General features: G+C 51.6%; 1 protein-coding gene across 2 annotated transcripts; it reads left to right on the forward strand.

Moving 5' to 3' along the window:
- Positions 1-339: 339 nt before the first annotated feature.
- On the forward strand, positions 340-27,548 carry CTDSP2 (CTD small phosphatase 2). 2 transcript variants are annotated; one of them, XM_033221464.1, is made up of 8 exons: positions 340-931; positions 17,928-18,076; positions 19,929-19,985; positions 20,405-20,506; positions 21,100-21,156; positions 23,172-23,264; positions 23,402-23,587; positions 23,764-27,548. In XM_033221464.1, exons 1-8 carry the CDS (start codon positions 868-870, stop codon positions 23,887-23,889), a joined length of 834 nt encoding a protein of 277 aa, XP_033077355.1. In that variant the 5' UTR covers positions 340-867; the 3' UTR covers positions 23,890-27,548. The 2 variants fall into 2 exon arrangements, with proteins under 2 accessions (XP_033077355.1, XP_033077356.1); XM_033221465.1 differs by having other exon boundaries at positions 19,929-19,967.
- Positions 27,549-27,615: the final 67 nt, after the last annotated feature.

The following is a 27,615-nucleotide window of genomic DNA, read 5'->3' on the forward strand; positions in this document are numbered from 1 at the left end:
CTGGTCACCCCTGAAGGGCGGAACCATTCCGCCTTCCCCAAGTGCAGCCACCGAGACAACACCACCCCAGCACTGAGGGCAGAAACGTGAGCTTTGGAGTGGCCTTTTAAATAGTTGGGAAGGGGGTGTGGCCGAGGAGACTGGGAGGCCGCAGTCTGGCGATGGGGGAGTGGCCCGGGGGCGTGGCCGTGGTGCCTGGAATGTTGTTAGGTCCTCTCACCGCATAGTAAGGAGGGGCCACGCCCCTTTTCTCCAAGAGAGCCAATCGGAGCACCGGAGCGGTTTCAAGTCTCCCCCGCCAGCCCGCCCGCCCGCCACCCCACCCCCCTTGAGGATTCGCTTTTTCCGTAACAAAATAGCAAAGCTCGGGACTGTCCGAAGCCCCGGTCGCTCACTGGTGGAGGGTCCCGGGGCCTAGGACGCATCCTCGGAGCGGGAAGCTCCAGTGGGCCGTGAAGAGGCCGAGTCGAGATCCGGGAGGCGCGCGGGGGTGGGCGCTGCAGCCGCGGGTTGTTTATCTGGAGTACGGAGGGGAGGGGGGAGCCTGGAAACCGCCCCGTGTCCCATTTCCTCCTCTTGTTTTCGCTCCGGATTCTCCATGTTGGACCCAAACTGAGGAGCCCGGAGCTGCCGCCGGGGGATCGGGGCCGGGGGCACCCGGGGGAGCCGTTGCCCGGGCCGCCCGCCCTCTGTACAGGCCGCCTACCTTCCCGGCCCGGGGAGGAAACGAGAGGGGGGATGTGAACAGCTGTGGAAGTCGGAATCTCGGGAGCTGGAGCGGGCCCCCGCCCAGGCCCCCCAGCCCAGCCCAGCCCGCGCGCCCGCCCGTCCTCCCGCCCAGCCAGCCCGGGCCCGCGGGATTGTTAGATGGAACACGGCTCCATCATCACCCAGGCGCGGAGGGAAGACGCCCTGGTGCTCACCAAGCAAGGTAGGGGCAGCAACTTCCCAAAACTTTGCGTCGCCCCCGGGCGAGGAGGGGGCTAGCATAGCCCCGAACCCCAGGTCTCGGCCCTTGACCTCCTGGGCTCAGAGCCAGTGATCCCGACTGGACCCCTCCGGTCCATCCGCCCCCGCATCCCGGCTGGCACTCAGACCTCCGTGGGGGCTGCACGGGACCCGGGATCGCGGCGCCCGAGGGGAAGGGGCGTCTTCGGCGCAGCTGTCACCCTTTCCCGCAACCCCTCCCCTCGGGATTGAGAGACGGAGGGGTCGCTCTCGAAGCACTGGGCCACTCCGCGTCCGTCCCCTCCAGAGTTGGGGGTAGGGTCGTCACTTTCCCTCACAGCCGCGCGCGGCTGCCCTGGGATCGCGGGGAGGGGTTAGGAAGGTGACGGAGGGACCCCCAGATGGAACGCAGCCGGGACTGGAGTCCAGTAGTTCCAGGCCCCCCAAGCCCGAGGTCGCTCCGGCAGCTAGCTTGCGGTGACGGCGTCCGGCGGGACTTGGGAGCAAGTTCACCTCTTGGAGGCGGGGGCAGTCGTGGTGGGGGAGGGGCCCGGGCCCTGGCAGACCAGACGTGGCGGGTCACCGGCTCAGCGCGGGCCCCGGGACATTGGCGGCGCCGGGCTCCCTCCCGGCTGCCTCTGGCCAGTTTCGCTGAGCAAACAAGCCCGACTCCGAGGCCCGGCCAGAGCCCCTCCCTGCCCGGTGCGCTCCCCCGGGGCCGCCGCTGCACACACAGAGCCGCGTTTGTTTAGCTCGGGAGCGGTGTCCCTGGTTACATAATTCGCCGGATGGCATCAGACCCGGCGTGGTTCTGAATCGCGCAGCGAAAAAGTGCGAGTTCTCTGTGGGCAGGGGCTGGCGGCCCCCGCCTTCCAGAGTGTCAGGTGGAGGCGCGAGGGGGCCCGCAGGCCCTCGCCGGGATGAGGCGGCGGCCGAGGCCTCTCCCGGGGCGGGAAAAAGCTGGGGAGCGAGGGTGGAACCTCTTAGTTTGGTCACAGTGGGGGACTCGAAACTCTTTCCCCCTCCGCCACGTCCTTCTGGCCTTGAGGAGTGTGTCCAAAATAGCGGCAGAATTTCCGCGGGGTGTAAGGACTAGTGTGGCATTTCTCTGGAGAGCCCCCGGACCCGGGCCACCTGGCCCCGGAGGCTGGGGCGGGAGCTGGCTCCTGGGGCGGAATCCGGAGCGTTCCCGCCCCTCCTCCACAGAGCGCGAGGGGCCGGTGCTGCAGTTGAACACACTGAGGCCTAGAGCCTGGTAGGCGGCCAGCTTCGGGGCCTTGTGTGCCCCACGTCTACCCGTTTGGCAACATTAGTCAGCAGGTCACTAATTCCTGGGGTTCACGTTCCAAGGAGCTCCCCCAACTTCCCTAGGAGCAAAGACGCTGAGTTGGTGGTGTCAGCCTCTCCCAAATTTCCCAGTGGAAGGAGAGGAGCTGGGAGGGGGTTAGGGGTGGGGGGAGGGGGGCAGTGTGTTCCTCTTGCATCACTGGCCGGACTTTAAATAAGCCTGCCCTGAGGAGGAATGAGCCTGGCCTACACAGATCCCAACCCCCAGAAGGCTCCGGCCTCCCTGACCTCGGTGTTGCCATGATTTCTGCTCTTCTGGCTGCATCACTAACCAGACTGTGACCCAGGCGGCAACTTCACCGCCTCTGCTGGCTGCTCAACTGTGCTGACGGCTGAAAAAGGGAGGGAGGCTGTGTGTTCATAGTTCACTCCTGACTCTTCCCACTCCCTTCCCAAACTCATCCCAGGAAAAGACCCTAAGAGCTAGCCAGAGGGGAAGAAATCCAGATGTGGGGAGATTCAAGAGGGGGCAGTGGTGATGAGTAGGGGGAGGAGCCCTGTGCTCTGGAGTGTGCCTTGGGCATCGTGAGACCACGCGAGCAGTAAGGGATAGGTGGACTGCGCCGGGGCGTCGTAGAAATCAGAGCTGGAAGTTTCATCCACCAGGGTGAATGGCAGGCCACAGAATAGATAACAGCAGAAAGCAAAGCAACTGGCTTGGCAGTGTTAAGTTGCTGGTGTTGGATTTTCTTGGAGTTAATGTTTCTCTTTTTTTGTGTGTGTGGTTTAAGCCAGCAGCCACTGGGTCTCTCCCTCCCCATGTAATTTTTTATTTTTATTTTTTAATTGAGACGGAGTCTCACTCTGTTGCCCAAGCTAGAGTGCAGTGGCGTGATCTCAGCTCACTGCAGCCTCCGCCTCCCAGATTCAAGCAGTTCTCCTGCCTCAGCCTCCCGAGTAGCTGGGATTACAGGCGCGCGCCATCACGCGTGGCTAATTTTTTTGTATTTTTAGTACAGACGGGTTTCACCAATTGCCCGGGCTGGTCTCCACTCCTGAGGTGATCAGCCCGCTTCAGCCTCCCAAAGTGCTGGGATTGCAGGCCTGAGCCACCGCGCTGGGCCCCTCCCCAGCCCCTCCCCATGTAATTTGATTGCATTCCAGAGAAGGCATACTTTCTTCCTGGGCTGCTTAGGCACCCATCAACCACTAAACCAACTTTCTGAGTCCCACATCATTTACAAACAACCTACATCTCCAAAACAAAACAAAAAACAAAAGCTGGGGGACTGGGGAAGCACGTGTTTTAATTAACTCCTTTTGGAGTTCCTCCTTGTCCCCACTCCCTCCTGTCCATAACATCCCATCTCCATGCCTTGCCTGCCTTTGGAAAAAGGGGAAGGAGTGTGAGGTACTTATTATTAATAAGTAAATTTCTGGAAAGAAACAAATTGCTCCTAGCTTGGGTGGCTATTTAGTGAAGTTACTTGCCATTGCAGATTTTTTTTTCTTTTTTAGCATTCTGTTCTCTGAGGTTTAAGGCTGTCTGGGTGTGTTGATGATTCAAAAGTAATTACAGTAGGGGAAGTAGAACAAAGTTGCTGAAAGCATTGATGATAAAAGCACCAAAATTGGATCATCTTCCCAGACAGATGGGTGAAATGGCTTTCTGGTACAGCAAGGACAGGATTGTGTGTAACATCAAAAAGAAAAAAGAAATGTTAATATCAGCTTGGCAAGAATGGCTGTTTACTGCAGCTCTATATGAGATTGTCACCCCATTGCTTAGAGGTTGTGACCTTGGCTTTTGGATTAGATGGGGAAAAGCCAAGAAAACAAGACCCACCCTGTAACCTCCCAACATGAAATGAGAACTGGTGGAGGCAGCCTCTTCGGGAGCTCTCTGACCCACACGCCTTTTGGAGGAATCAGATATTTTTTTGTTGTCCATGAATCCTGATGCCCCTTCCTCTCGACGATGCCTTGGATTACCTTCTCACATGCGGAACTGAACAGGTTCTGATAGCTAATCGCAAGGATTCTTCTGAGAGACTAGGCCGGGCGCGGTGGCTCAAGCCTGTAATCCCAGCACTTTGGGAGGCCGAGACGGGCGGATCACGAGGTCAGGAGATCGAGACCATCCTGGCTAATACGGTGAAACCCTGTCTCTACTTAAAAATACAAAAAACTAGCCGGGCGAGGTGGCGGGCGCCTGTAGTCCCAGCTCCTCGGGAGGCTGAGGCAGGAGAATGGCATAAACCCGGGAGGCGGAGCTTGCAGTGAGCTGAGATCCGGCCACTGCACTCCAGCCTGGGTGGCAGAGCAAGACTCCGTCTCAAAAAAAAAAAAAAAAAGAGAGAGACTGACCATCTCTGAAAATTGGGATGTGGCAAGTTTTCAGGGTGGCTAGCTCTTTTGTTATCCACTTAAGGGGGAAATTCTGCCTTATTCCCTCAAGAAGTTGTTCAGGCACCCTTCATTGTAGATGTAGCCAAGACTAACTTGAAAAGCTTAGACATGAATCTTGCTGGAAGCTTCCTTCCATAGCTTGCTATGTGGGGGGCGGGAAGACTCCATGTTTATAGCTGACTCCTCTTCCTGCCCTGCTGGTGCCTGTCACCTTCCTTTGCCTACCCTGGGTCTTGGCCTCTTTGTGCTCTCACAGTGACTGCTGAGGCTCCCTCCTGCATCTCCTTTGGAGTTTTTCCCCCATCTTGGGGTAAGGGTTGGAGCCTGTGTGGTGACTTAAGCTTGTGTTTGCTCCTGCCCCCAAAATCGCAGAGGAGTGCTGATAAATCAGCAACAAAGTTTGTAAATGTCTAACCTCTGGGGCTGGGGGTTTGCAGTTGGCTTGCAGAGCTTTCCACTGAGCAGCACTGGAATTGCTGTGAAAAATCCCTCGGAGGATGGCAGAGGCGGGGGTGTTTCTTTGTCCTCTCTTCTCAACCATAGAGGTCTTAAAGAAACTGGGTAACACAAAGGTGTCATTTCATCCTCTCCGTGGGACCTTCCAAATCACTTATCATGGATTTTGTTAAAATGGTAAATACTAAAGAAGTCACATTTCTAGCCAACGTGAATTGATGCTCCCAACCTGTGGAGAATTCAAGTGTTTATAAATAAGTATGGGAGAGAAAAGCAATATGTAAATATATATGAGATTGTGTGTGTATGTGTGTACATATCAATACATAGCTTCCCTTCCTCTTCCTCCTCCATTTTTTTTTCCTGCTAGTTTTTGGGTAATTTGGGGTATTGTCTTTTATTCCCATCATGGTCAGTTTGGTTCTTAGATTGGATGAAGTGGGACCAGGGTCGGGGTTAAAGTTTTCATTGTTACTTCAAAGCATTGTTTCTATAGCAAAATTGCTTCAGACCTGGGTTCAAATCCCTTCTTTTCCTGTTCACAGTGGGACTTGATAAATCACTTGATAAATCACTTTAGTAACTTATCTATAAAATAGTAATAATGATATCTACCCTTCTATTATACCTAGTAGGTGCTTGATAAATATGAATGTCCTCCTTTTTTACATAGTGAGACTACTCTGTTCGCCTTCCTCCATTCCCCCAAGGACACAGTGTAAACAGCACGTAGTGTTGTGGGTTTTAGTTTTCAAGACAGGTGGCCAGGGGTCAGAGGGGACACTGACTGTGGGGGCTTGGGCCTTCTGGAAGGATCAACCTCTGAGGCTTACAAAGAGCCTTGCTGCACAGACCCTTCTTTGTGTCATGTGACTTGGGATGTGATTTTATCTGCCTGGGCTTTGGGACTTTTGCCATTGTGTCTGGTGCCTGGGCTTCTGGGGGTGGGAGAAGGCCAGGCATGTGCCCCCTCTGAGTCTCTAAAGTCTAAAGCTCCTTAGAGGTTCTCAAATATGGATATAACGAATATTCAAGACAACTGTATGCTACATTCTCTCACTGTTTGCTTTGAGAGTTAATGAATTCAGAGAAATTGAGGTTTCTTTTAGGTAATTTTAGTAAAAGGGGAAAAAGAAAATGGGGTTTGAAGAGAAATAGATGTTCTTAAGCTATTTGTTTGCTGCTGTGGTTTTGGGGTTCAACATTGAGAAAGTACAAAAGCAGCACTGATCTGCTTTTCATCTTGTCTTAGTCTAGCCAGCTCTGGGAAGCATGGAATTAACTTGCTTGTCTTGGGGATGTGGGATTGGGTGTGGCCCTGACATATTTCCCTCCCTCTTCTGAAATGGAGGAGTAGTTCTGAACTGGGATGCAGATGAGCACATTAACATGCAAATCTTACGAAGAAACTACTAGAAATTAAAGTGGATAAGTTGACTTCTTAAAACTGGAAGCATCTCTGGACCGGAGACCAAATAGAATGGAGTTTCTTTGTTTGGCAAAATGCCCAGCCCTTCAGGTCTGAGTATGCCTGCACCAGGATCTGTTATCACAGGGTACTCCAGTGAGCGCCACAGCCTCCCTCTAGGCAAAAGTGTGTATGCCCTGTTTTATGTTAGCTATTCTAGGAGTTAGCCTTGAACCTGATCTCTGAGTGGATCTGACCTTTCCATTTCCCTCCTAGGTGCTCTAGTCCTTCCCCAACCTCCATCCCCCGAAATCAGACTTTGCTCTTACTCTGTTTTTATTCTGTACCTTCTTTTATTTCTTGCCATAGCTTTTTCCATCCTGTTGAATTTGCACTTTCCCACCTGCACTTTTTCCAGGGAAGAAATATGGCCCCAGTCCCAGTGAGAGCCAAGCAGACTCATGGAAAGGCTCAAATTGCCTGTGGAAGGCTTCCTGGATAGTAGATCCCAGCTCTTCTGTTCCCACAGCAGAATAGAGCTAGGACCCCTCTTTCACAGGAACAGGGGCCTGCAGGTAGAGACAGCAGACCCAGGTTTTCTGTCTCACATCACATAGAACTATCCCTAGAGAAGAAAACCGGATCCTGGGCATGAGTTCTCCAAGGCTTACAGAAACACTGAGCCAGTCAGGTATGGTGGGGAGAGGGGCCAAGGGGACTTTGGCTGAATTGCCTTCTAGCCCTGGGTTAGTCAGAGACCCTGGCAACCTTTAGTTGTTGGCTCTTAGCCAGGGACACACATCAGAGTCTCCTGTGACACTTGCTAAAAATACAGACCCCCCACCTGGGATCTACTGAATCAGCTCACGGGCAGGTGGGTCAGGCATGCATGTGTTCCAAATGCTCCTTGTGGCTCTGACAGGTGCCCCTGGAGAAGAGCCAGGTAGGCACAGCAGTGGCCCCAGCTGCCTGTTTTGCCCTGAGCAGGAAAATTCCTCTTGGTGGTCCAGTTTTACTGTTTGTTAAAGATCTGTGGCTCTTCAAGAGGAGTCCTAAAGTTTTCAGAGTAAATGGACAGAGGAATGATCCATCCTTGTTTACCCAGTAAAGGTTATAGCCGGTATTTATAGAGTACTTGCCATAGGCGAGGTACTATTCCTAGCATTTTATATCTAGTATCTCACTTACTTCTCCTGACAACTTTTCCTTTCCAATAAGAGGAATTAACCTCACTTAACAAATAAAGAAAACTTCCTCTTTTTTTGACAAGGAGTCTCGCTCTGTCGCCCAGGTTGGGGTGCAGTGGCGCAATCGGCTCACTGCAAACTCCACCTCCCGGGTTCACGCCATTCTCCTGCCTCAACCTCCGGAGTAGCTGGGACTACAGGCGCCCGCCACCACGTTTGGCTAATTTTTTTTTATTTTTAGTAGATGGGATTTCACTGTGTTAGCCAGGATGGTCTCGATCTCCTGACCTCGTGATCTGCCCGCCTTGGCCTCCCAAAGTGCAGGGATTACAGGCGTGAGCCACCTCACCCACCCGGCAGATAAGGAAAACTTTCACAGAGAGTGGGGAAGGACTTTGCCCAAGGGTACACGGCTAGTGTCAGCCAGACATTTGCATTGTCTGGCATTTCACTTTTTTGAGTGCCTTTGAGTTCATGCTTCAGGTAAAGCCACCTTTTAAGGGACCATGCAGGGGAAACATTTCCAGATTGACTTACGAGGAAACTGAACCCCAGAGAATTGTGCCCTAGCAAGGCCACGGAACTGTTGAGAAGCTGAACTGGAGCAAGAACTGGGTTTCCTGATGTCTAGATCAGTGCTTTCTCAAGTGGACTCACCTATACGACTTGGCTGGTTCTAGGTGAAGCTGAGGGGTGTAGGGGGAGAAGGCGAATGTCCCTGGAGATGGGTGCCTCCCTGGCAGACTCCTTCCAGTCCTGCAAAGGCCAGCCACATGAAGGAGGAACTGGTTGGCCAGCCTCAATGAGTGTGTATGTGTGTGTGCAAGTGATTGGTTTTTGTGGAGTCCCGGAAAACATCATTTCCGGTTTGGCCCTGTTACTACATACTCTGAAATGAGGTAACCTCTGAAATGAGTTAGAAGAAATCTCTATGGTCCCTTTTAATGTGAACATTTTGAAACAGGGACTGAGGTAGGAGTATGAAAGTGCTCTGCGCTTAATGAGTAGCAGTTGACACTTACCAAGCTTTTGTTAGGACCAGGACTCTCACTGAGCTCCCCGTAATTCTGACACTGAGAAATAGGTAGTCTTCCCGTTTTGCAGATGAAGAAACTGAGGCCTATGGCTGCATACCTTACACATGGCAGAGCCTAGATTCGAACTCAAGTCTGGGTGCCTTGTGTATTGTTCCCTGGTCAGAACAGATACCCTTGCTTTGTCCTGTGTCCTCACTACTTTCTCCAGCTCACGTTTGTATCAACCTAAAGCAGGCCTACATACCTAGAAGGGAAAGAAGCACTGGATTCTTCCTAGGCTTCATCTGTATCCAAGCATTCCAGGAGTCAAGGGCACAGCACCAAGGCAGGAACTTGAAATACTCACTGAGAGGGTGTCTGTGTGTAGCCCCTCCCACAGGGGCTTGTTCTGCACCTCCTTAAGGGGAAGGAGGGGTTGAACTCCAGGTGGGCAAGTGTGGTTTCCAGTCCCTTACAATCTTTGCTCTGGCTGGTGCTATATAGGGCAGGGTCTCCTGCTGAGGCAGGGGCAGGATCCAGCCCTTTGAGTTTTCTTGGATGGCATCTCAGGCTTGTCCCTGCTCCCCTGTGGGCTTCTGTATCACTTCCTGACATCCCCCAAGAGCCCTCTGGAGTGGGGCTTGCAGGGCTGAGCCTGCAGCTGACTTGTCTATGAGGAAATGCCTCCTCTGTCTCTGGTCCAGGACCTACCTACTACTTCTGGAGGCCCACCCCAACCCAGCACGTTTTTAAAGTATGTTAGAGCTGCCCAGGAGGGTGTTTTGGGAATAACTCCTTTAGAGGCTGATTCTGAAATCAGCATCCTTTAGAAGTTGCCAGAAGTCCCCTGCTCCCAAAACTGAGTCTTCTGACCTCTCTAGCTGAGGTCAGAGAACAGACTGCTGAAGGGGCAGAGACAAGAAAGTGTGTGACCTGTGACCCTCGCCCCATAGGTGGCATTAAGGACTCAGGTCTGAAAGAAGAGACAGTCATGTAGGGAGCTCTCCTGCCCAGGGAAAGGGAACTAATGGAGACACTGGCTTAGGTAGGAGTGCCCCAGTTGCTGGTGCCCTCCCTGCACCAGCGTACAACATGCTGGTATGAACCAAACAGCATGGCTAAAACTGCTTTTTAATTTTTTTTTAATTTTATTTATTTATTTTTTTTGAGACAGAGTTTCACTCTGTCTCCCAGACTGGAGTGCAATGGTTTGATCTCAGCTCACTGCAACCTCCACCTCTTGGGTTCAAGTGATTCTTGTGCGTCAGCCTCTAGACTAGCCGGGATTACAGCAGCTTGCTGCCACACCCGGCTAGTTTTTGCATTTTTAGTAGAGATGGGGTTTCTCGAACTCCTGATCTCAAGTGATCCCCACTGCCTTTGCCTCCCAAAGTGTAAAACTGCTTTTTTCAAAAAATGTCCATGCAGTTAGATTCACAGTTACTTTTTGGAACTTTGGGAGCCGGTGCTAAGCTGGGTCTGGCCCTGCCTTACTTGTTAACGGTAGAGAACAATGTCAGTGGCCGGGTGTGAAAGCAGTACACCCTCCCCATTGTTTGCAGTCTTTTGGGGGCTGTCTAGGCATCCCACCCTCTTTTGTTTCCTGCCGACTCACCTGCTGGTCCCAGGAGCTCTTCCATCCACCTGGCACTTTAGGGTATGTCCATAGCCAAGGCACAGATGCCCCTTGCAGAGGACCTGGGAGGACTTCTCTCCATGGGGGAGTCCCAGTCAAATGTGTCTTGGCTGCAGGGTTCAGGCAGCCGGCCAAGAAGGGCCGGAAATGCTCCAAATACTCTCCTTCCTCCAATAGCTGAGAGGAAGGAGGCCCCTCAGAGGGGCCATTTTATAGTGATAGCCAGGCTAAGGCTAAGTCCTTTGCTGTGGGGGATGGGAGGTGGTGGGGAAGGAAGTATTTCTGGGGATGAACCAAAAAAGAAAGCAACTTTCTACGTGAATGGGCTTGTTAAAATCTGATTGCCTCAGAGGTTACCTTCTGCCAAATGCCAGGCAGATGTGTGAGGAGTTCCTTTGCTGGGACACAAAGCTGTGTTGTTGACAAAAGTGGTATCCGGACCTGACCTTCAGGAGAAGATTAAAAATACTGTTGCCCTGGTCACTCTGGTCTTCATTTGTGTGTATGTGTGCATGTGTTCACATGTTAGTACATACACACGCCTTTTTTTTTTTTTTTTTGAGACAAGGTCTCACTCTGTCACCCAGGCTGGAGTGCAGTGGTGCAATCACAGCTCACTACAGCCTCGAACTCCTGGGCTCAGGTGATTCTCCCACTTCAGCCTGCCAAACTGGGACTACAGGTGCACCTGGCTAATTTTTTTTTGTAGAACAGGATTTTGCCATGTTGCTCAGGCTGGTCTTGAACTCCTGGGCTCTAGTGATCCACCAGGCTCGGCCTCCCGAAGTGCTGAGATTACAGGCTTGAGCCACCTCCCCCAGCTCATACATATGCTTCTTAAGAGGCAGAGGCAAATAGTGTCCTCACCTGGTACTTCTTGAGGGTGGTGGGGGTGAATACCAGGGGTGATTTTTGTCTCAAGTGAAACAGTCTTACTTGCTTTTGTTTTTCACAGAATACCTAGTCAGGGAGTTTGTGAGCTGGAAAACAAATTTTGTTGTGGATTGGGGAGAAGGTATAGGGGCTGTTTTGACTTTCTGAAACCTGCTCATGATAGAGCTGTCAGGCACCTTTCCCTTGTCTTCTTGGACTTCATCCACGTGATGATAGTGGGAGGGCTCCTGAGCTGTTGCTGGCCTCCTGGAATGAGGCCCATGATGTTGTCAGTTAGTGGTCCTCTCCCCTTGGATAATTAATTAAAACAAGCACAGCATTTAGCTCTAGAGTTCACACAGTGCCTTACTCTAACTTCGTTTATCCTTTCAGTCCTGAGTGAGGGCTTGCTGTTATCCCAGTTTATGGATGAGGAAACTAAGGCTCCAGAAGGCTGTGTGGCTGAGTCAGTAACTGGCAGAGCCCGGACCCCAGCGGGGTCCCATCATCCCTGATGATCCCCAGTGGGGGCTTACTCCTCACATCCCCTCTTCTCCTCACACCCCGCCTCAGTAGGAAGCCTCGCAGCAGTGAGCTGGAGGGCTGGCCTGGCTTCCCTGTCTTCAGCCACCAGCTCACTTTCTTCTTAAGCCAGAGCTGCTTCTCTCATTGGGTCTGTGCTGGTCCTCTCAGACATCTAGCCCCAAACCACATGTTTGGGGCAGGGAAGACAGAAGCACGTCTGCATCTGGGCAGGAGAGGAGGGCTGGATGTCCACAGAGGGTAGCAGGGAATGAAAGAGGGAAAGCAGCTTGTCCTGGGGCTACATGGCATCCGCTGGAGTCCTGCCCTCCCTGGTTGGGGAAACCATGTGCAATGAATTTCCTGTGCGGGCCAGGCATAATGGCTCACACCTGTAATCCTAGCACTTTGGGAGGATGAGGCAGGAGGATCGCTTGAGCCCAGGAGTTCAAGGCGCCATCCCTTTTTTTTTTTTTTTTTTTTTTTTGTAGATGGAGTTTTGCTCATGTTGCCCAGGCTGGAGTGCAATGGCATGATCTTGGCTCACCACAACCTCCACCTCCTGGGTTCAAGCAGTTCTCCTGCCTCAGCCTCCCTAGTAGCTAGGAATACAGGCATGCACCACCACGCCTGGCTAATTTTGTATTTTTAGTAGAAACGGGGTTTCTTTCTTTCTCTTTTTTTTCTTTCTTTTTTTTTTTTTTTTGTTTTGTTTTGTTTTGTTTTGTTTTTGAGACGGAGTTTTGCTCTTGTTGCCCAGGCCTGGAGTGCAGTGGTGCGATCTCTGGCTCACTGCAACCTCCACCTCCTGGGTTCAAGCAATTCTCCTGCCTCAGCCTCCCGAGTAGCTGGGATTACAGGCATGCGCCACCACACCCAGCTAATTTTGTATTTTTAGTAGAGACTGGGTGTCTCCATGTTTGTTGGTCAGGGTGGTCTCGAACTCCCAATCCCAGGTGATCCGCCTGCCTTGGCCTCCCAAGGTGCTGGGATTACAGGCTCAGTGAGCCACCACTCCAGGCTAAGACAGGGTTTCTCCATGTTGGTCAGGCTGGTATCGAACTCCCAACCTCAGGTGATCTGCCTGCCTCGGCCTCCCAAAGTGCTGGGATTACAGGCGTGAGCCACCACACCCGGACTCTGTTTTTGTTTTTTTTTTTTTTAAAGAAGGAAATCCCTGTGGGCCTGTAAATCCTCTTGTGCCCAGTGTTCCTTTCCTGGAAAGGCAGGCTGTGCCCCTCCCCATCACACACAGATGGGTAGGGGCTGGCCTGCACCTGGCTGTCAAGGACACAATGCTGAGTGCTGGCTGAAAGGAGCCATGTGAAAGGCTCTTTGACACAAGTTTCAGATCCCTCTCTGAACTCTGTGGTTCCCTCACCCTTAAACCCAAGAAACAATGCAGGTCTTGGACCAAAGCTCCTGGCTCCAGCCCCTCCTTCTTCCTCTTCCCCCATTGTTATCTTGATCTCCCAGAGGTATCTGCTGGTCATAGCAGGTGCAGGCAGGGGTGGGGGTGGATTCCCTGGAGTGGAATCCCAGAACCTTGCGCTGTTTTACCCCTTCCAACTTTGACAACCTGCCCAAGAAAACCTGGGGCAAGGGGCAGGGGCTAGACCCTAGACTGGTCCTTTACCATCTCATCCTAGAGAGGCAGAGAGCAAAAGTTCCCAAGAAGACTGTAGTCCTAGCTACTTGAGAGGCTGAGGTAGGAGGATTGCTTGAGCCTGGGACATCGAGGCTGCAGTGAGCCATGATTCTACCACTGTACTTCAGCCTGGGCAACAGAATGAGACTCTTGTCTCAGAAAGAAAAAAAAAAAGTTATCCAGAAGAGACCTTGAGAGTACCCCTACACCTCCCATTTGTTGCATGAGTAAATGTGTATGAGACCCTATACAGGGTAATGGTTAAGAGCCTGGGCGCTGGGTTCAGGCAGATCTGGGTTCGAATCCTGGCTCTGCTGTCATACTACCTGCATGACCATCAGCCAGGTTACTTAACCTCTCTGTGCTTTAGTTTCCCTTCTGTAAAGTGGAGAACTAGTGCCTACCAAAGTGTTAATAGTAAGGATTAAATGAGGCTAATGATGTCAAGTGTCTAACGCAGGCCTGGCACATCCGTGATGCTCAGTAAACATGGCGGTGGCCTAGAAAGACTCAGTGACTTGCCTCAGGGCCCCAGCTCCCTCAGTGTTCATCTTCCTCTCCTCACATAAAGGAGGCTTCTCTATCTACCTCTTCTGGGCTGTTGCAAACTAGTGGGGGCTTCCCCAGGTCCTGGCTCTGTAGACGTGACAGGCCCTGGAGGACCCTGGAGTCATTTACTCAGCCAAAGTTACTGAGTGCCTGGTACGCAGAGGGTCACAGAGGCTGATGAATGCACTAAGTTGCGGCCATTGTGGGCCTTTCAGGGAGGCAGCCATGCTGCGAGAGGCTGATGCATTCTGATGAATTCTCTGGAGTAATATTTAGAAAGGTAAGGAGGACAGCCAGCCTGGAAAAGGATTGGAGGGAAGCAGGACCCCATCAGGGGAGTGGGGAATGACGGATGCCTGAGGTGTTGACCTTGCTGTTGTGGGTGTGAGGTACTCTGCTTCAAGCTCCTGCCCCCAAGTTCAAGGCATTTGTGGGCTCAGAGGCCCAGGGGCAGCCGGCCACATTGTGTTTTTGAGAAGACCCTCATCTCCTGCAGAGTCCAAGCTCCCTCCCTGTTTAGGACTGAGGCGTTTCTGCCTGTTGGGCTCCCTGCAGCAGGCACAAGCCAGGCCTTTCCATGCCCCCAGCCAGCTGCCCCTTTCACCACCCCCCCAACCTCTCAGGATTACTCAGCCTTCACAGCGTCTGTCACTGAGATGCTGAGTGCATTCCTGACAGCCTCTCTTCAGGAAAAGCCCAGGCTGTGTGGCCTTTTAAAAAAGGCCCTGTGCCCGGGTTAAGCCTCTGATTGTGGTTCTGCATGAAGAAACCATAAACCAAAGGGAAAGCAATGGTTCAGCTTTGGTCTTGGAGCTTTGTGTCAGCGTCTGCCCTGAGTCCCTGGGCTTAGAATTTAATGTGAGCCATACAGGCAGGTGGGGGAAGCTGTCCTTTCCCTCCAATTTCAGCATGGAAATAGGGAAAGTCCAAGGAACCTCTGTCTTGATGACTTTTCTTTTTCCTTTTTTTTTTTTTTTTGAGCTGGAGTCTCACTCTGTTGCCCAGGCTAGAGTGCAGTGGCCCGATCTCAGCTCACTGCAACCTCTGCCTCCTGGGTTCAAGCGATTCTTCTGCCTCAGCATCCCAAGTAGCTGGGACTACAGGTGTGCGCCACTACTCCCAGCTAATTTTTGTATTTTTAGTAGAGACGGGGTTTCACGATGTTGGCCAGGCTGGTCTCAAACCCCTGACCTCAGGCAATCTGCCCACTTCGGCCTCCCAAAGTGCTGGGATTACAGGTGTGAGCCACCATGCGCGACCTGTCTTTTTAAATTTGAGATGAGGTCTTACTATGTTGCCCAGGTTGGTCTTGAACTTCTGAGCTTGACCAGTCCTCCTATATGAGCCACCGTGCCCAGCTTATCCTGGTCTCTTTGAGCGCTGGGCTCTGCTCTGAATTTTTTCTCCTTGATAAAGGGCCCTGGGGGATGTCCCCAGCACAACTTCATGACAAAATCCCTGTCCCTGGAAATCTTGCTTCCTCTTCCAGAGCCAGGAGCTTGAAAGTGATGTCTAGGCTTTTAGGCTAATTGCTGGAAAGGCCCAGTCATTTTCTAAAAGGTTTCCAATGGCCATACCAATGTTAAGGAATCTGGCCTAACCCAGGGAGGAGAGAGAGCACGTGTGCGCAAGCTCTGGACCGGCCAGCAGGGGAGGCTGAGCCTGCACCTGCAGGAAGTCTTCTGCCTTTCTATTGAGGCAGAGCTGAGTCCCTTATCCTAGGGGGTGATGCTGACTGTACTTGTCCAACTGCTGTGTAAAGGCCATTTTCCCACCCTTGGTCCTGGGGAATACTTTGATCTTCCCCTGCTCCTCTCCAAGGGGCACTGGCAGCCCAGTAACTGGATGTTATATGACCCTCCCATCATCCACTTCTGCAAGGGTCACCTTGGTGCATTTTCTGGGTGTGTTGCTCCTGGGTAGCCCCTACCACATTGTCTTCGTCTTCCCTTCATCTCTGTCCCAAGTAATAACACAGGGCAGTTTGTCCTTCGTGGTACATTCTGCTTTCGTTTTTTCCCCACTAAGACAGAGGCATTTCCGGCATCCATTTTTCTGCACAGTAGTTTGCCCTGTGCTTTAAACTGGAATGGCTTGGGTTTAATCATTAGGCCCATCTGCTCAGGCTCTGGGAAACTCAAGACCCTCTGGAGAAGAGACCTGGGACCAAGGACCATTCTATGAGTGGTTGTGCAGCGCCACCTCCTGGCCACAGTGCCCATTGTACCTTTCCACTCTTGCTCAACAGTCGTCAGAAAAGTTCATCTATAGCAGAAGGAACTTGCAAAAGATAATCTTTTTTCTTTTTTTTTTTTTTTTTTTTTGAGACAGAGTCTTGCTGTGTCAGTCAGGCTGGAGTGCAGTGGCATTATCTCGGCTCACTGCAACCTCCACCTCCTGGGTTCAAACAGTTCTCCTGCTCAGCCTCCCAAGTAGCTGAGATTACAAGCACGTGCCACCACGCACAGCTGTTTTGTATTTTTAGTAGAGACGGGGGGGTTTCACCATGTGGGCCAGGCTGGTTTCGAACTCCTGACCTCTAGTGATCCCCCCACCTCGGCCTCCCAAAGTGCTGGGATTACAGGCGTGAGCCACCACACCCAGCGCAAAAGCTATTCTTTTTTTTTTTTTTTTTTTGAGACGGAGTCTCGCTCTGTCGCCCAGGCTGGAGTGCAGTGGCCAGATCTCAGCTCACTGCAAGCTCCGCCTCCCGGGTTCACGCCATTCTCCTGCCTCAGTCTCCCGAGTAGCTGGGACTACAGGCGCCCGCCACCTCGCCCAGCTAAAAAGCTATTCTTAAGTCCATTTCTAGTTGATCCTGTAATGCTCATAGTTTTTTTCCGTATCTGCTTGGCCTTTCTGGGTATGTCTTGCCAAGTCTCCTATTAAAATGACTTTGTTTCCACCGCCCAAATTATCAAGGTAGGACTAAGCAGCTGCAGTCCAGAAGCAAGGCTATCAGCCTAGAACCTGAGGCCGCAAATGTGTGTTCCAAGGGGCTAATCCATGGTATCTGTGTTTTACCAGTTAGGCTCCCCAACCTGGGGCGGGGGTGGGGGGGCCTTAAAGAGAGCTGCTGGAGTGGAGGAGGAAGACAAGACTGTGAACAAAAAGTGTAGCTTCTTCCTTGGGGCTGGGGCTGCTCTGGAGTTCCTAGTCTCTTGTTTCTAGCCTTAAGGTTTTTTGTTGTTTTTTTTTTTTGAGAGGGAGTCTCAGTCTGTCACCCAGGCTGGAGTGCAGTGGCGCGATATGGGCTCACTGCAAGCTCCGCCTCCCGGGTTCCCACCATTCTCCTGCCTCAGCCTTCCGAGTAGCTGGGACTACAGGCGCCTACCACCTCGCCTGGCTAATTGTTTTGTATTTTTAGTAGAGATGGGGTTTCACCGTGTTAGCCAGCATGGTCTCGATCTCCTGACCTCGTGATCCGCCTGCCTCGGCCTCCCAAAGTGCTGGGATTACAGGCGTGAGCCACCGCGCCCGGCCTCTGGCCTGAAGTTTTTAGGCAAATTGGGCTCAGTTCTGCCCCCACTGACCCAGTATCTAGGGAAGCTGATGCTGAACAGAACTACAGCTCCACTAACTCGAAGGGGACCAGGTTACTCCGTTGTCTGGAACCGATGGCCTTCCTGGGAATTGATGTTAGGGAAGATTTTTGTCTTCATGAATTAATTTTGAGTGTGCTGCAGCTGGAGCAGCAGAACACCTTGATTCTGTGCCTGGCCCCATCTTCCCCCATGGAATGAAGAACAAATGCTCTGTAGCTCAGGTCTCCCAAGCCAGAGAATGGAGATTCCTGACATTCCTGCTTTAAAGAGAAAAGGCTGGAATAAACATGTATGTTTTACTGTTAACTGTATGTGGTTGTTCACCAGCCGTATACTGTGTGCCCTAGTAGAGCTTACAAACTGGAAGAGCTATGGGCATGGTAGTATCTGTGGACAGAAACTGATGTCCCTAGAGCTAAGGCCTGTCATTCTCTCCACCCTAGGCCTGGTCTCCAAGTCCTCTCCTAAGAAGCCTCGTGGACGTAACATCTTCAAGGCCCTTTTCTGCTGTTTTCGCGCCCAGCATGTTGGCCAGTCAAGTTCCTCCACTGAGCTTGCCGCGTATAAGGAGGAAGCAAACACCATTGCTAAGGTAGGTGGGTTGGGGTGGTAAGATGCCAGCAAGGAAGGGACTGTTAGTGGGAGATCCCTGCCAACAATGGCAACCCGACAAGGAAGCCTTGCCTGAGGTTGCAAAGATTTCTGGCTGAGAGGGGCCCTTCCTCTATCCTTCCATAAGTAGTTCATTTCCTTTCTGTTCCTTCCCCTTGGCAGTATGGGCCATTCAGATGTCCCTGTGGTTTCTGACGGCCCCTGTGATCCTGATCCTTCTAGGTTCCAGGAACTAGGCAAGGTGCTTTGCATATATTGTCTCATGTGATCTAGCCAGCAGCCCTGTAAGGAGATCACAGGATTTACACTTTGCAGATATGGGTTTATGGAGAGGGTTTATGTGGCACCTGAAGAGTTCATGGTTAATAAATAGTAGTGTCAGGATTTGAACTTAGATCTCTCTGGCTCTAAAGCCTGTGTTGTTGTTCTCAACTATGCAAAGCTAACTTCCAAGTTACCTGACTTACAGGGAACCAAGGAATTGAAACTACCATGCTATTAATAACTCCTGTCAGTAATTCTCTCCTGTACTCATTCAAGGCATTTGGGATTTTGTGGGTATTTTTTATATGTCTAGTACTTCACAGGTGGGGCCAGCCCCAACCAACAAAAATTATTCTGCCCCAAAAGCCAGTGGTACTTCTCTGAAACACTGAGGTCTGGTTGTCCTTCCTTTTTCTCAAGACCAGGCTGAAGACATACATCAGTGAAAAATCACTGCATTTTGCAGTAGGGGAAATGGTTAAATAAAATACAACATGACAGTATTACTGAGTGATTAGCTTTTACAGAGTTCTCAATAACACGGAGAAGTATTGACTTGCAACATTAAGTAAAAAGGCAGAGTGTGTAATTATATAGCATTCTGAAAAAAGTCTGCTGACACAGATTTGAAGGCAGTACACTGAATGCCACATTGTTTATCTAAGTGCTAGGATTTTAATTTTTCTTCAAAGTTTTCATTAGGAACACTTAAAACCATAACCTTTCTTTTTTTTTTTTGGAGACAGTTTCGCTCTCGTTGCCCAGGCTGGAGTGCAATGGCGTGATCTTGGCTCACTGCAACCTCCGCCTCCTGGGTTCAAGCGATTCTCCTGCCTCAGCCTCCCGAGTAGCTGGGATTACAGGCATGTGCCACCACGCCTGGCTAATTTTGTATTTTTAGTAGAGATGGAAAAGGTTTCTCCATGTTGATCAGGCTGGTCTCAAACTCTTGACCTCAGGTGATCCGCCCGCCTTGGCCTCCCAAAGTGCTAGGATTATAGGCATGAGCCACTGCGCCCAGCGGTCATAATATTTATATTAGCAAAAATTGGGGTGGGGGGGCTTGCTGATCTCTCTGCACTCCCTTCCCTCACATTTTGGATACCCACAGTGTGGCTTACTTGATGTTTTGTAGGGCTTGTTCCCCCATATAACCCCTAGGAGTGCATAGAAAATAACATATTCTCAAAGAGAAGCTGAGTTTAAGGACTTAGCGAGAGTTTGCCACTGTGAGGAATTCAGACTTTGGTTCTGCCTCGACTCTGTGTCCCTGAATCAGTTACTTGAGTTCCCTGTTCCTCACTTTGTCCAATTGAGAGGCAGTGTCAACTGAGAACAGGGACACTTGTCTTCTCCATCCTTCACCAGGCCTAATGTGGAAAGGAAGCTCTAGCCTTTCCCTTTTCCTTCCCCACTCCTAGGAAAAGTCACTTTTCACATGGTAGGAGCTTCCAGGTGGCTGGGTCGGGGGGAGAAAGTTGCCCTTCAGGCTTAAGACAGAAGTAGTGGGTTTGAATGGGGTGGGAAGGGCGGTGAGATGGCGCTGACCGCCTCCTTCTCTTCCTCAGTCGGATCTGCTCCAGTGTCTCCAGTACCAATTCTACCAGGTACGTGACTCTGGCCTGGTAAGTACTCAGAAGCCAGGACCCTGTGATCCCTGCCAGCTCCATGGGCAGGGTGACGTGCTTAGTCCTTGGTGCCTGGCCAGCCACCTCCCTGACCTGTGAAGCCATTTATTCCCCATATGTGTTGAGGGCCTGCTATGTGCAAGGCATTAGATTTTAGGGGACAGCTGGTGCTCCATGCCTTCTTCCCACAGCTGCTGTCCATCCCACACCAGCCCTGGGCACCATATCCAATGTCCAGATCACTTAATAGTCCCATTGGGAGGCTGAAAGCAATGAAACAACTCCACCTCCTCTCTCCCTGGCCTTTAAGTGGTGCCTATCCTGGGTTGGTGATTGTCTCCACAGACAGCCCAGCTCTTCCCATAGTTATGCCAAGGGGTACAACTGCAGATCTCAGCAACCTGGCTTGGTTTTAGATCCCAGGGACCTGCCTGCTCCCAGAGGTGACAGAGGAAGATCAAGGAAGGATCTGTGTGGTCATTGACCTCGATGAAACCCTTGTGCATAGCTCATTTAAGGTAACTCAACGTCTGGGGAACCCTTCCTACCTTTATCTTGGGCCCTCTTGTGAATCTGACAACAGATGTGTAAAGGAAGCCTAAAGATGAGGAAAGAAGAGTGATTAGAAGGGAAAAGGCCAGGCCTCTGGCATTTTGGCCACCCTGGTGTCACAGGTATCTAGAGGCCCCACTAAAGAATGTTGAGTAGGAACCCTGTGTGTTCCACCAGGGCTGCTATCTCCAGTCACTCCCAACAGGCTGCATCTGCCCCTGAGCCACATAGCACAGACAGCCACCAGGGCTCTGTACAGGGCAGGCCTAAAAGAGTGGTTGAATCACCTTTGGCCCTTGCCCCTGCTTGTCTCCTCAGGAAACTCAGGCCCCAAAACTCTCAGCTCAGGTAGAATTTGTCAGAGTGGAGGTGCTAAGGAGTAGGGAAAACCAGAATGGGATATCATATCTTGAACTAGGGTGAGAACCCCTTAATGGGGCGGCCAGAGGCACTTCCAGGAGTCTCTAAGACCTGTTTCTCCCCAGCCACCTAGGGTTATGGTGGGGGCCTCATGTTTCTTTGCCACCATGCTGACAGCATTAACTTTTCTGCCTTCCAGCCAATCAACAATGCTGACTTCATAGTGCCTATAGAGATTGAGGGGACCACTCACCAGGTGAGCTGCCAGCCCGACCACACCCAGCCCAGAGGGTGGGGGGTCTGCCTTCTGCCCCACGTGTACTGGGGTCCTCCACCCGTCTCAGGGCTTGGGTTCTGTCAGCTGATCCCTTTTCTATAACTCCAGCCTCCCCTTTTTATTGGTATCGTTCACACTCAAGGCTTTCTCATCTTAAAAAAAGAGTTTCAGCCCATATCCCCCCCAGCTGTCACCCTTGTTTTCTCTTTGCAACCAAGCTGTTTAAAAGAATAGTTTACATTTTATTTAACAATAGCTATCATTTGTTAACCACCATCCTCTCACGTGGCCAGCACTGTTAACATGATTTATTACATTTCTCTGTTCCTTAAGAAAGGTATCTATACCTGTTAAGATACCTTAACCAGGTATCTCTTTTCCTGTAACAGGCAAGGAAACCAGTAGTAACCATTTTCTCTGCCTGGAATGCCCTCTTGCCCATGCTCCTCCCCACCCCACACCCCCACTGTGAATAGCTAGTGACTTTCTTCCTCCCCAGCCCAGACATCTCCTCCTCTGTGAAGCCTTCTCTGACTGCCTTCCCTGGGGCCCTCCATTGGATTCTGCCTGAGGAAGTACTCAATGTATGTCTGTCAATGTAAAGAGCACTCAAATCTAAACGGACCAGGCTCCAGCCTGCAGCCCAGGCAGTCCCAGCTTAAGGATCATGTGACACTGCTAGCGAAAGACCATTTACTCAGCTTGCCTGCCCAGAAGACCTGCCAGGCCCCGCGCCAGGCCCCGCTCAGGACCAGGCTTGGTCCAGCAGCCCTTTTACAGTCTAGCTGAGGGTATAGGGATGTGCTAAACCCTTGTAGAACAGAGGAAGGCATATTTTCAAACAGATACACACTGTGAACTCCTGGCTAACAAGGAAGGGTATGAATAATTTTTAAAAGGATGAGATTAAAATAAGGGAGCACTACCTGCCCAAGGTGGGTGAAAGGATGCCAGACTTGATGAATAGCTGGGATGAGGAAGGGGTTTGTTGGAGGTCAAAGGAATGGCAGGCTAACAGAAGCTAAGTTGTGACTGCCTAGAACAGAGGGTTCCTGCAGAGCTCTTGAGGGGTCTGGTGAGTTGGTGGCCAGTTCAGGCCCACTCTAGGAGGGAGAGTCACGGCAGGCTGACTCTCATTGAGCTCAGGAGTAATGTGGGTAAAGGAGCTTTGGGAGTCAGGCGCTGTGCCTTACACCTGTCATCCCAACACTCTGGGAGGCTGAGGCAGGAGGAATGCTTGAGCCCACAAGTTACAACCAGCCTGGCCTCACACAGCAAGACCCCATCTCTAAAACATAAGAAAAAGGACCTTTGTGGAAATGGTTCTGGTAGCACCTGTGTAGGCTAGAGTCATGGAAGCAATAGAATGCAGACTGATGGGGGGTCAGGTAGCCAAAGGACTTGCCAAAATGTGCAAGATCGTAAAGGTGGACGCAGGTGTTAGGGGTGGCTGGCAGAAGCAAGCACAAAATCTGGTGCAGAGCAAGACTCGGCAGGGTGTCTGTCTAGAATGTGGTCATTGAGGGGAAAAAGTCACTGCTCCCTGGTGCAATTCATTACCTGATCGTGACCTGGACAGACTGTCCTGTTGGAGCCAAGGACAGAAAGCTCCCATAGAGGCTGTGGCTAGATTCAAGTAATCCAGGATAGGCTGTTTCCATCTGTGAGGCCTATTCTTGATTACTTGTTTCTGGAGGCAGCTGATGGTCCGCCGCCGGAAACAGAGATGGCTCCTGGGACAAGGTGTATGCACTTCCTCCTGCGCCAGGTTGAGGTTGGGACCACTGATCCACTGGAAGCCTGGTGAGGGGGTACAGCCAGTTCTCGGGGTCTGTGGAGCCTCAGGGGGCCGCAGGCTTCCAGCCAGGTAGTCCAGGAGGCTGGGCTGCAAGGGTTGAGAGCTCCTTGCTGCTCTCTGTAACTGGTGAAGGTACCCGGTACTGCAAAGCTTCATCACAGGGAGGCTTCCAACAGGCTGCTCTGCTCTTCCTCAGGTGTATGTGCTCAAGAGGCCTTATGTGGATGAGTTCCTGAGACGTATGGGGGAACTCTTTGAATGTGTTCTCTTCACTGCCAGCCTGGCCAAGGTACCTAGGGGTGAGAGGGAAGAACCAGAAGTGGGTGTGGTGGCCACAGGGGTGGTCCAGCAGCTCCCTTTTGGTCCCTAGAGTGCCACAGGAGGACCAGGACTGCATCCATACTAAGGCATCTTCTCTCCTTCTAGTATGCCGACCCTGTGACAGACCTGCTGGACCGGTGTGGGGTGTTCCGGGCCCGCCTATTCCGTGAGTCCTGCGTGTTCCACCAGGGCTGCTACGTCAAGGACCTCAGCCGCCTGGGTAGGGACCTGAGGAAGACCCTCATCCTGGACAACTCGCCTGCTTCTTATATCTTCCACCCCGAGAATGCAGTGAGTGCTCCTGACACATCTCCACGGTAGGGATTGGGAGAGGAAACAGATTGGAACTGTGGGCTCCACCAGAGAAGTACACCTCTCCAGGAAGACCCAGCCACCCTCTAGGGCTCTGGGGTGAGGGAGGAGGAAGTGGCAGTTGGGAGACTGACACCACATCTTCCCCCCACCAGGTGCCTGTGCAGTCCTGGTTTGATGACATGGCAGACACTGAGTTGCTGAACCTGATCCCAATCTTTGAGGAGCTGAGCGGAGCAGAGGATGTCTACACCAGCCTTGGGCAGCTGCGGGCCCCTTAGCCTGCCCTGCTTCCAAGCGACGGCCATCCCAGTAGGGGACTTTCCCACACTGTGCCTTTATGATCAGCGTGACAGAGTAGAAGCTGGAGTGCCTCACCACACGGCCCGTAAAGAGTGAGAAGTCATTGGAAAGAGCTTTAGGACAGCTTAGATGCCGAGTGGGCGAATGCCAGAGCAACGATACCCAGAGCTACCTGCTGCCACCTTGTTGAGATGTGTGTTTGAGAGAGAGTGTGTTTGTGTGTGTGTTTTGCCATGAATTGTGGCCCCAGCATATAGTGTTTCAGTGGGGGAGAAGCTGAAAGACCAAGACTCTTCCCAAGTTAGCTTGTCTCCTCTGTCACCCTAAGAGCCACTGAGTTCTATAGGGATGAAGACTATTGAAGGCTCCGTTGCCAAACCATGGCCTTTCCTCAGTGTTGTAAGGCCTCTGCCAAGGATAAAGGAAGGGTATGCCTTTGGGTTCTCCAGGCACACACCTTTCTGAAATCCTTCTCCAGCCAGCTGCTGCAGACAAAAGATCACATTTCTGGGAAGATGAGGACTTATTTCCAGACTAGCACCCAGTGGCCATCAGGTCTTGTGGCCCAAAGGCTGTGCTTGCCTCCAGCTGAGTGTCTGGGACGGGCCCTTTCTATGTTTCCCCAAGGCTGGGGTGCTGAGCCTGCCTTCCTCACCACCTAGCCATAGTCTCAAACATGTGGGGAAGGAGGTTTTCTCCCTGCCCGGGAAGAGGACAGATAACTGATTTCCGTTCTTTTGACTCTGTTTTAAAATTCTCTTTCTAAACATGGAGTGTCGGGCCTGGTTTGTTTCTGACAAAGTTACAATCCTGGGCCTGTGATGAATGTCGGCAGCGCTGGGGTTGCAGGGAAAAGATAAATCCTCAAAGCGTGGACATGTGTGTCCCCGTGACTTGTGGATCAGCTGAGCTCGGGATCATTTCCATAAGTCTGCTCTTCAGGGATTCTCTGCTGGTGCTGGTGCAAGGACTTTTGTTCCAAGGGCTGGGAAGAACTAAGCTGCCCCAGCCCCTCCCATTTCTTGGGCAGGGCTCTTTCCTGTTGTGTCTTCCCCCAGGGCCTATCCTCTACTGAGCTCTGTCTGTTCCAGCCTTCATCCTTCCTGGCTGTTGCTTTTCCTCCTGAGGGCCTCAGAACTTCTGCTGTTCCTGGGCTGAGGAGGAATGAGTGTTGTTTCCATTTGCCAGCCTAATGCACATGCTTTCTGCCTCTGGTAACAGGAGTGAGCGAGCCCCTCAGACCTGCACTCCGGGTGTCTCCTGCTTTCAAAGGTTCTTAATAGTGAATGCTTTAAAATTAAAGTCATCACGAAATGGAAGTTTTCCCAGGGTGGAAAACGAGGAAGTGCTGCTGTAATTGGGCGCACAAGGGGCCTCCCAAAAAGGAGCCCCATCTCAGCATCACTGCCTTAATTGTGGCCTCCCTGGGTGGGTGGGGTTCTCTCCTCCCTCCCTCCCACCCTCCTGGGGTGGAAGGGAGCTCCTATTCCCATCTCTGTGTTCCCTGGAGGCAGGTATCACAAAGCATTTGTGAATTGCTTCAGGTGCAGGGACACCACCCACTCAGGACTGTTCCCCATCATCCCTTCCATTGCCACACCCTAGGTCCAGCTTCAGGAACTAGTAAGTTCCGAGAAAAGCAGGGTAGAGCAGCAGCTTGGTGCTCTCAGCGGTAGCTGGCTGGCTGGCTGGCATCTTTCTCTAGCGTTGTGGTGCCACCTTCCCTCCTGTTACAAGGTTATAGGGCCTTGTCTTTCTCTTCGGAAGCATTAAGTGGAACAGAGTCCCCAGAACTCATGTGGTCATTTCCGCCAGCATCATTCCCCTGGTGCCTGTGGGGTCCCAGTGTACCTAAAGGGAAAAGGGCCCCATATGCTAGCCAGGAATACCATCTCTTGAAGGAAAGCTGGAGCTCAGACTCTTAGAGCCAACTGTGGCTTTGGCCCCAAGGCCTGGCCTAGGCTGCTATCCTAATATTGCAGGAGGGGCCTCTCTTCCAAGCCCCACCCTAAGGGTTAGCCCTTGGCCAAATCTTTTTCTGTATGGGCCCAGCCAGGCTCTTCTGACTAAATAAGCAATAAGGCTCTAAGCTGACTTGAATTTCTAGGACCCTTTCTGCCCTCCCATGTTTTTCCAAATGAAAGAAGAGCGTGTGCCACCCCCTTTCCTAACAGACTTGTCCAAGTGCTTGGTGTGGGGCCCATGACCAAAGCCCAGGATGGCTTGGTGGGAGTGTCCCTGCTGCATCTGCATGAAGCCCCTGCTTTCTAGGCCTCACTCCCATCAGAACCCTGCCTGCCCACCTGCAACTCCCCCACAGCAATGCCATTCCCACTTGCCCCAGAGAAGCTACTCAGCCAAACCTAGCCAGGGTCCATTCGTGTGAACCAGAGCCAGCCTAGTCGTTATTTGCTGTCGGGTTTCCAGTTTCACCGTGTGTTAGGGTGAGGGATGATTGTAAAATTTGCTCCTCAGAGGAATCAGGCCAGACTCAATTTTGGAGGGCAAGACAGGGAGGAAGCTGCTTCATCCCAGACTCTGTTCCAGGGCTTCCCACCATCAGCCCCTCCCATTTGAGACTGGTCTTTGGGAGGCAATAGGCCACCATGCCTGGTCAGCACCAATTCAAGCCATGCCAGGAATCTGCCTACCTGCCAGGTTCAGTTCTTTTAAGGTGCCTCTTCAGGGACACAGTGTGTCTCTCTGATTGGGCTTCTAAATCAAAGCCTGATGTTCGTGTCCCTCTCATAGGGGGAGCTTTGGACACAGGACCAGTTTGGAAAAGGGTCAGGTAAGGGTTTCCACTCTGCACATTGTAGAGGGGACACTCTGTAGGCCCATGGGTCCCTTACTAGAGAGGTTGAGTGAATTTGCCTTCAGTTAACCTGGGACCTTCTGTTTAGCTTCCTTCTGCCTCCCAAAGATTTTAAGCATTTTGTAAATGTATAAACTCACCTCTGGTAACAGTGGCCCAGACGCTGCTTTGTGCTAAAAGCATGGGAAGTGTAGAGGCAGTCTTTCCCTGGGAAATGGATGTTACTCTATTCTGCTGCCCCTACCTGTTCCTGAGGCCTCATTTAGAAAGAAAGTCCCCTCAGAAGGCTGTCTGGCACCTAGTGTCCTAGCCAGGTCAAGTATATGAGAAAGGTAAGTCCATTTTCCCCTTCAGGTCCTCAGTGGATTACTTAACCACTGCTGTCCCTTGGGCCCTTTTTCCTAAACAGGGGTTTAGTTCTGTCTTTTTCTCCTTTTTTCTAAATGCCGGTAAATATCTACATTCAGCCAGGAAAGAGGAGGCCAGAGGTCGGGCCAGCTGCCCCCATTCTTTTAACGTTGTAGGGCCTGCCCCTGGAGCGGACCCTCCTCTTTGGGCCTCATGAGCTTTTTTGCTTATCATGTTCCATCTCGTGCCGCTTTCCCCCTTCAAGACGCCACTTGGAGGGTAGGGGATCTGCTTCCCACTGTAACTGGGCTATGGGATGCTGACTACCTTGCTTACAGATTCATGGTTTGATAAATTTGTTGTATTCAAAAACTTGAAATGCAGGACGCCATTAAGTGTCTGTTTATATTTTTGGAATATTTGTATTACTTACAATTAATTAATAAAAGTGGGTTTAAAAAACCAATCCAGGAATGTGAGCTGCCACTGACCTTCATTGGCCCTTAGGTGTTCATTGAGCCCTTAGCAATCACCGCCTTTC

The sequence above is a fragment of the Trachypithecus francoisi genome, unplaced genomic scaffold (assembly GCF_009764315.1).
Source record: "Trachypithecus francoisi isolate TF-2019V2 unplaced genomic scaffold, Tfra_2.0 Lachesis_group11, whole genome shotgun sequence".
In the NCBI taxonomy this organism is placed as follows: domain Eukaryota; kingdom Metazoa; phylum Chordata; class Mammalia; order Primates; family Cercopithecidae; genus Trachypithecus; species Trachypithecus francoisi.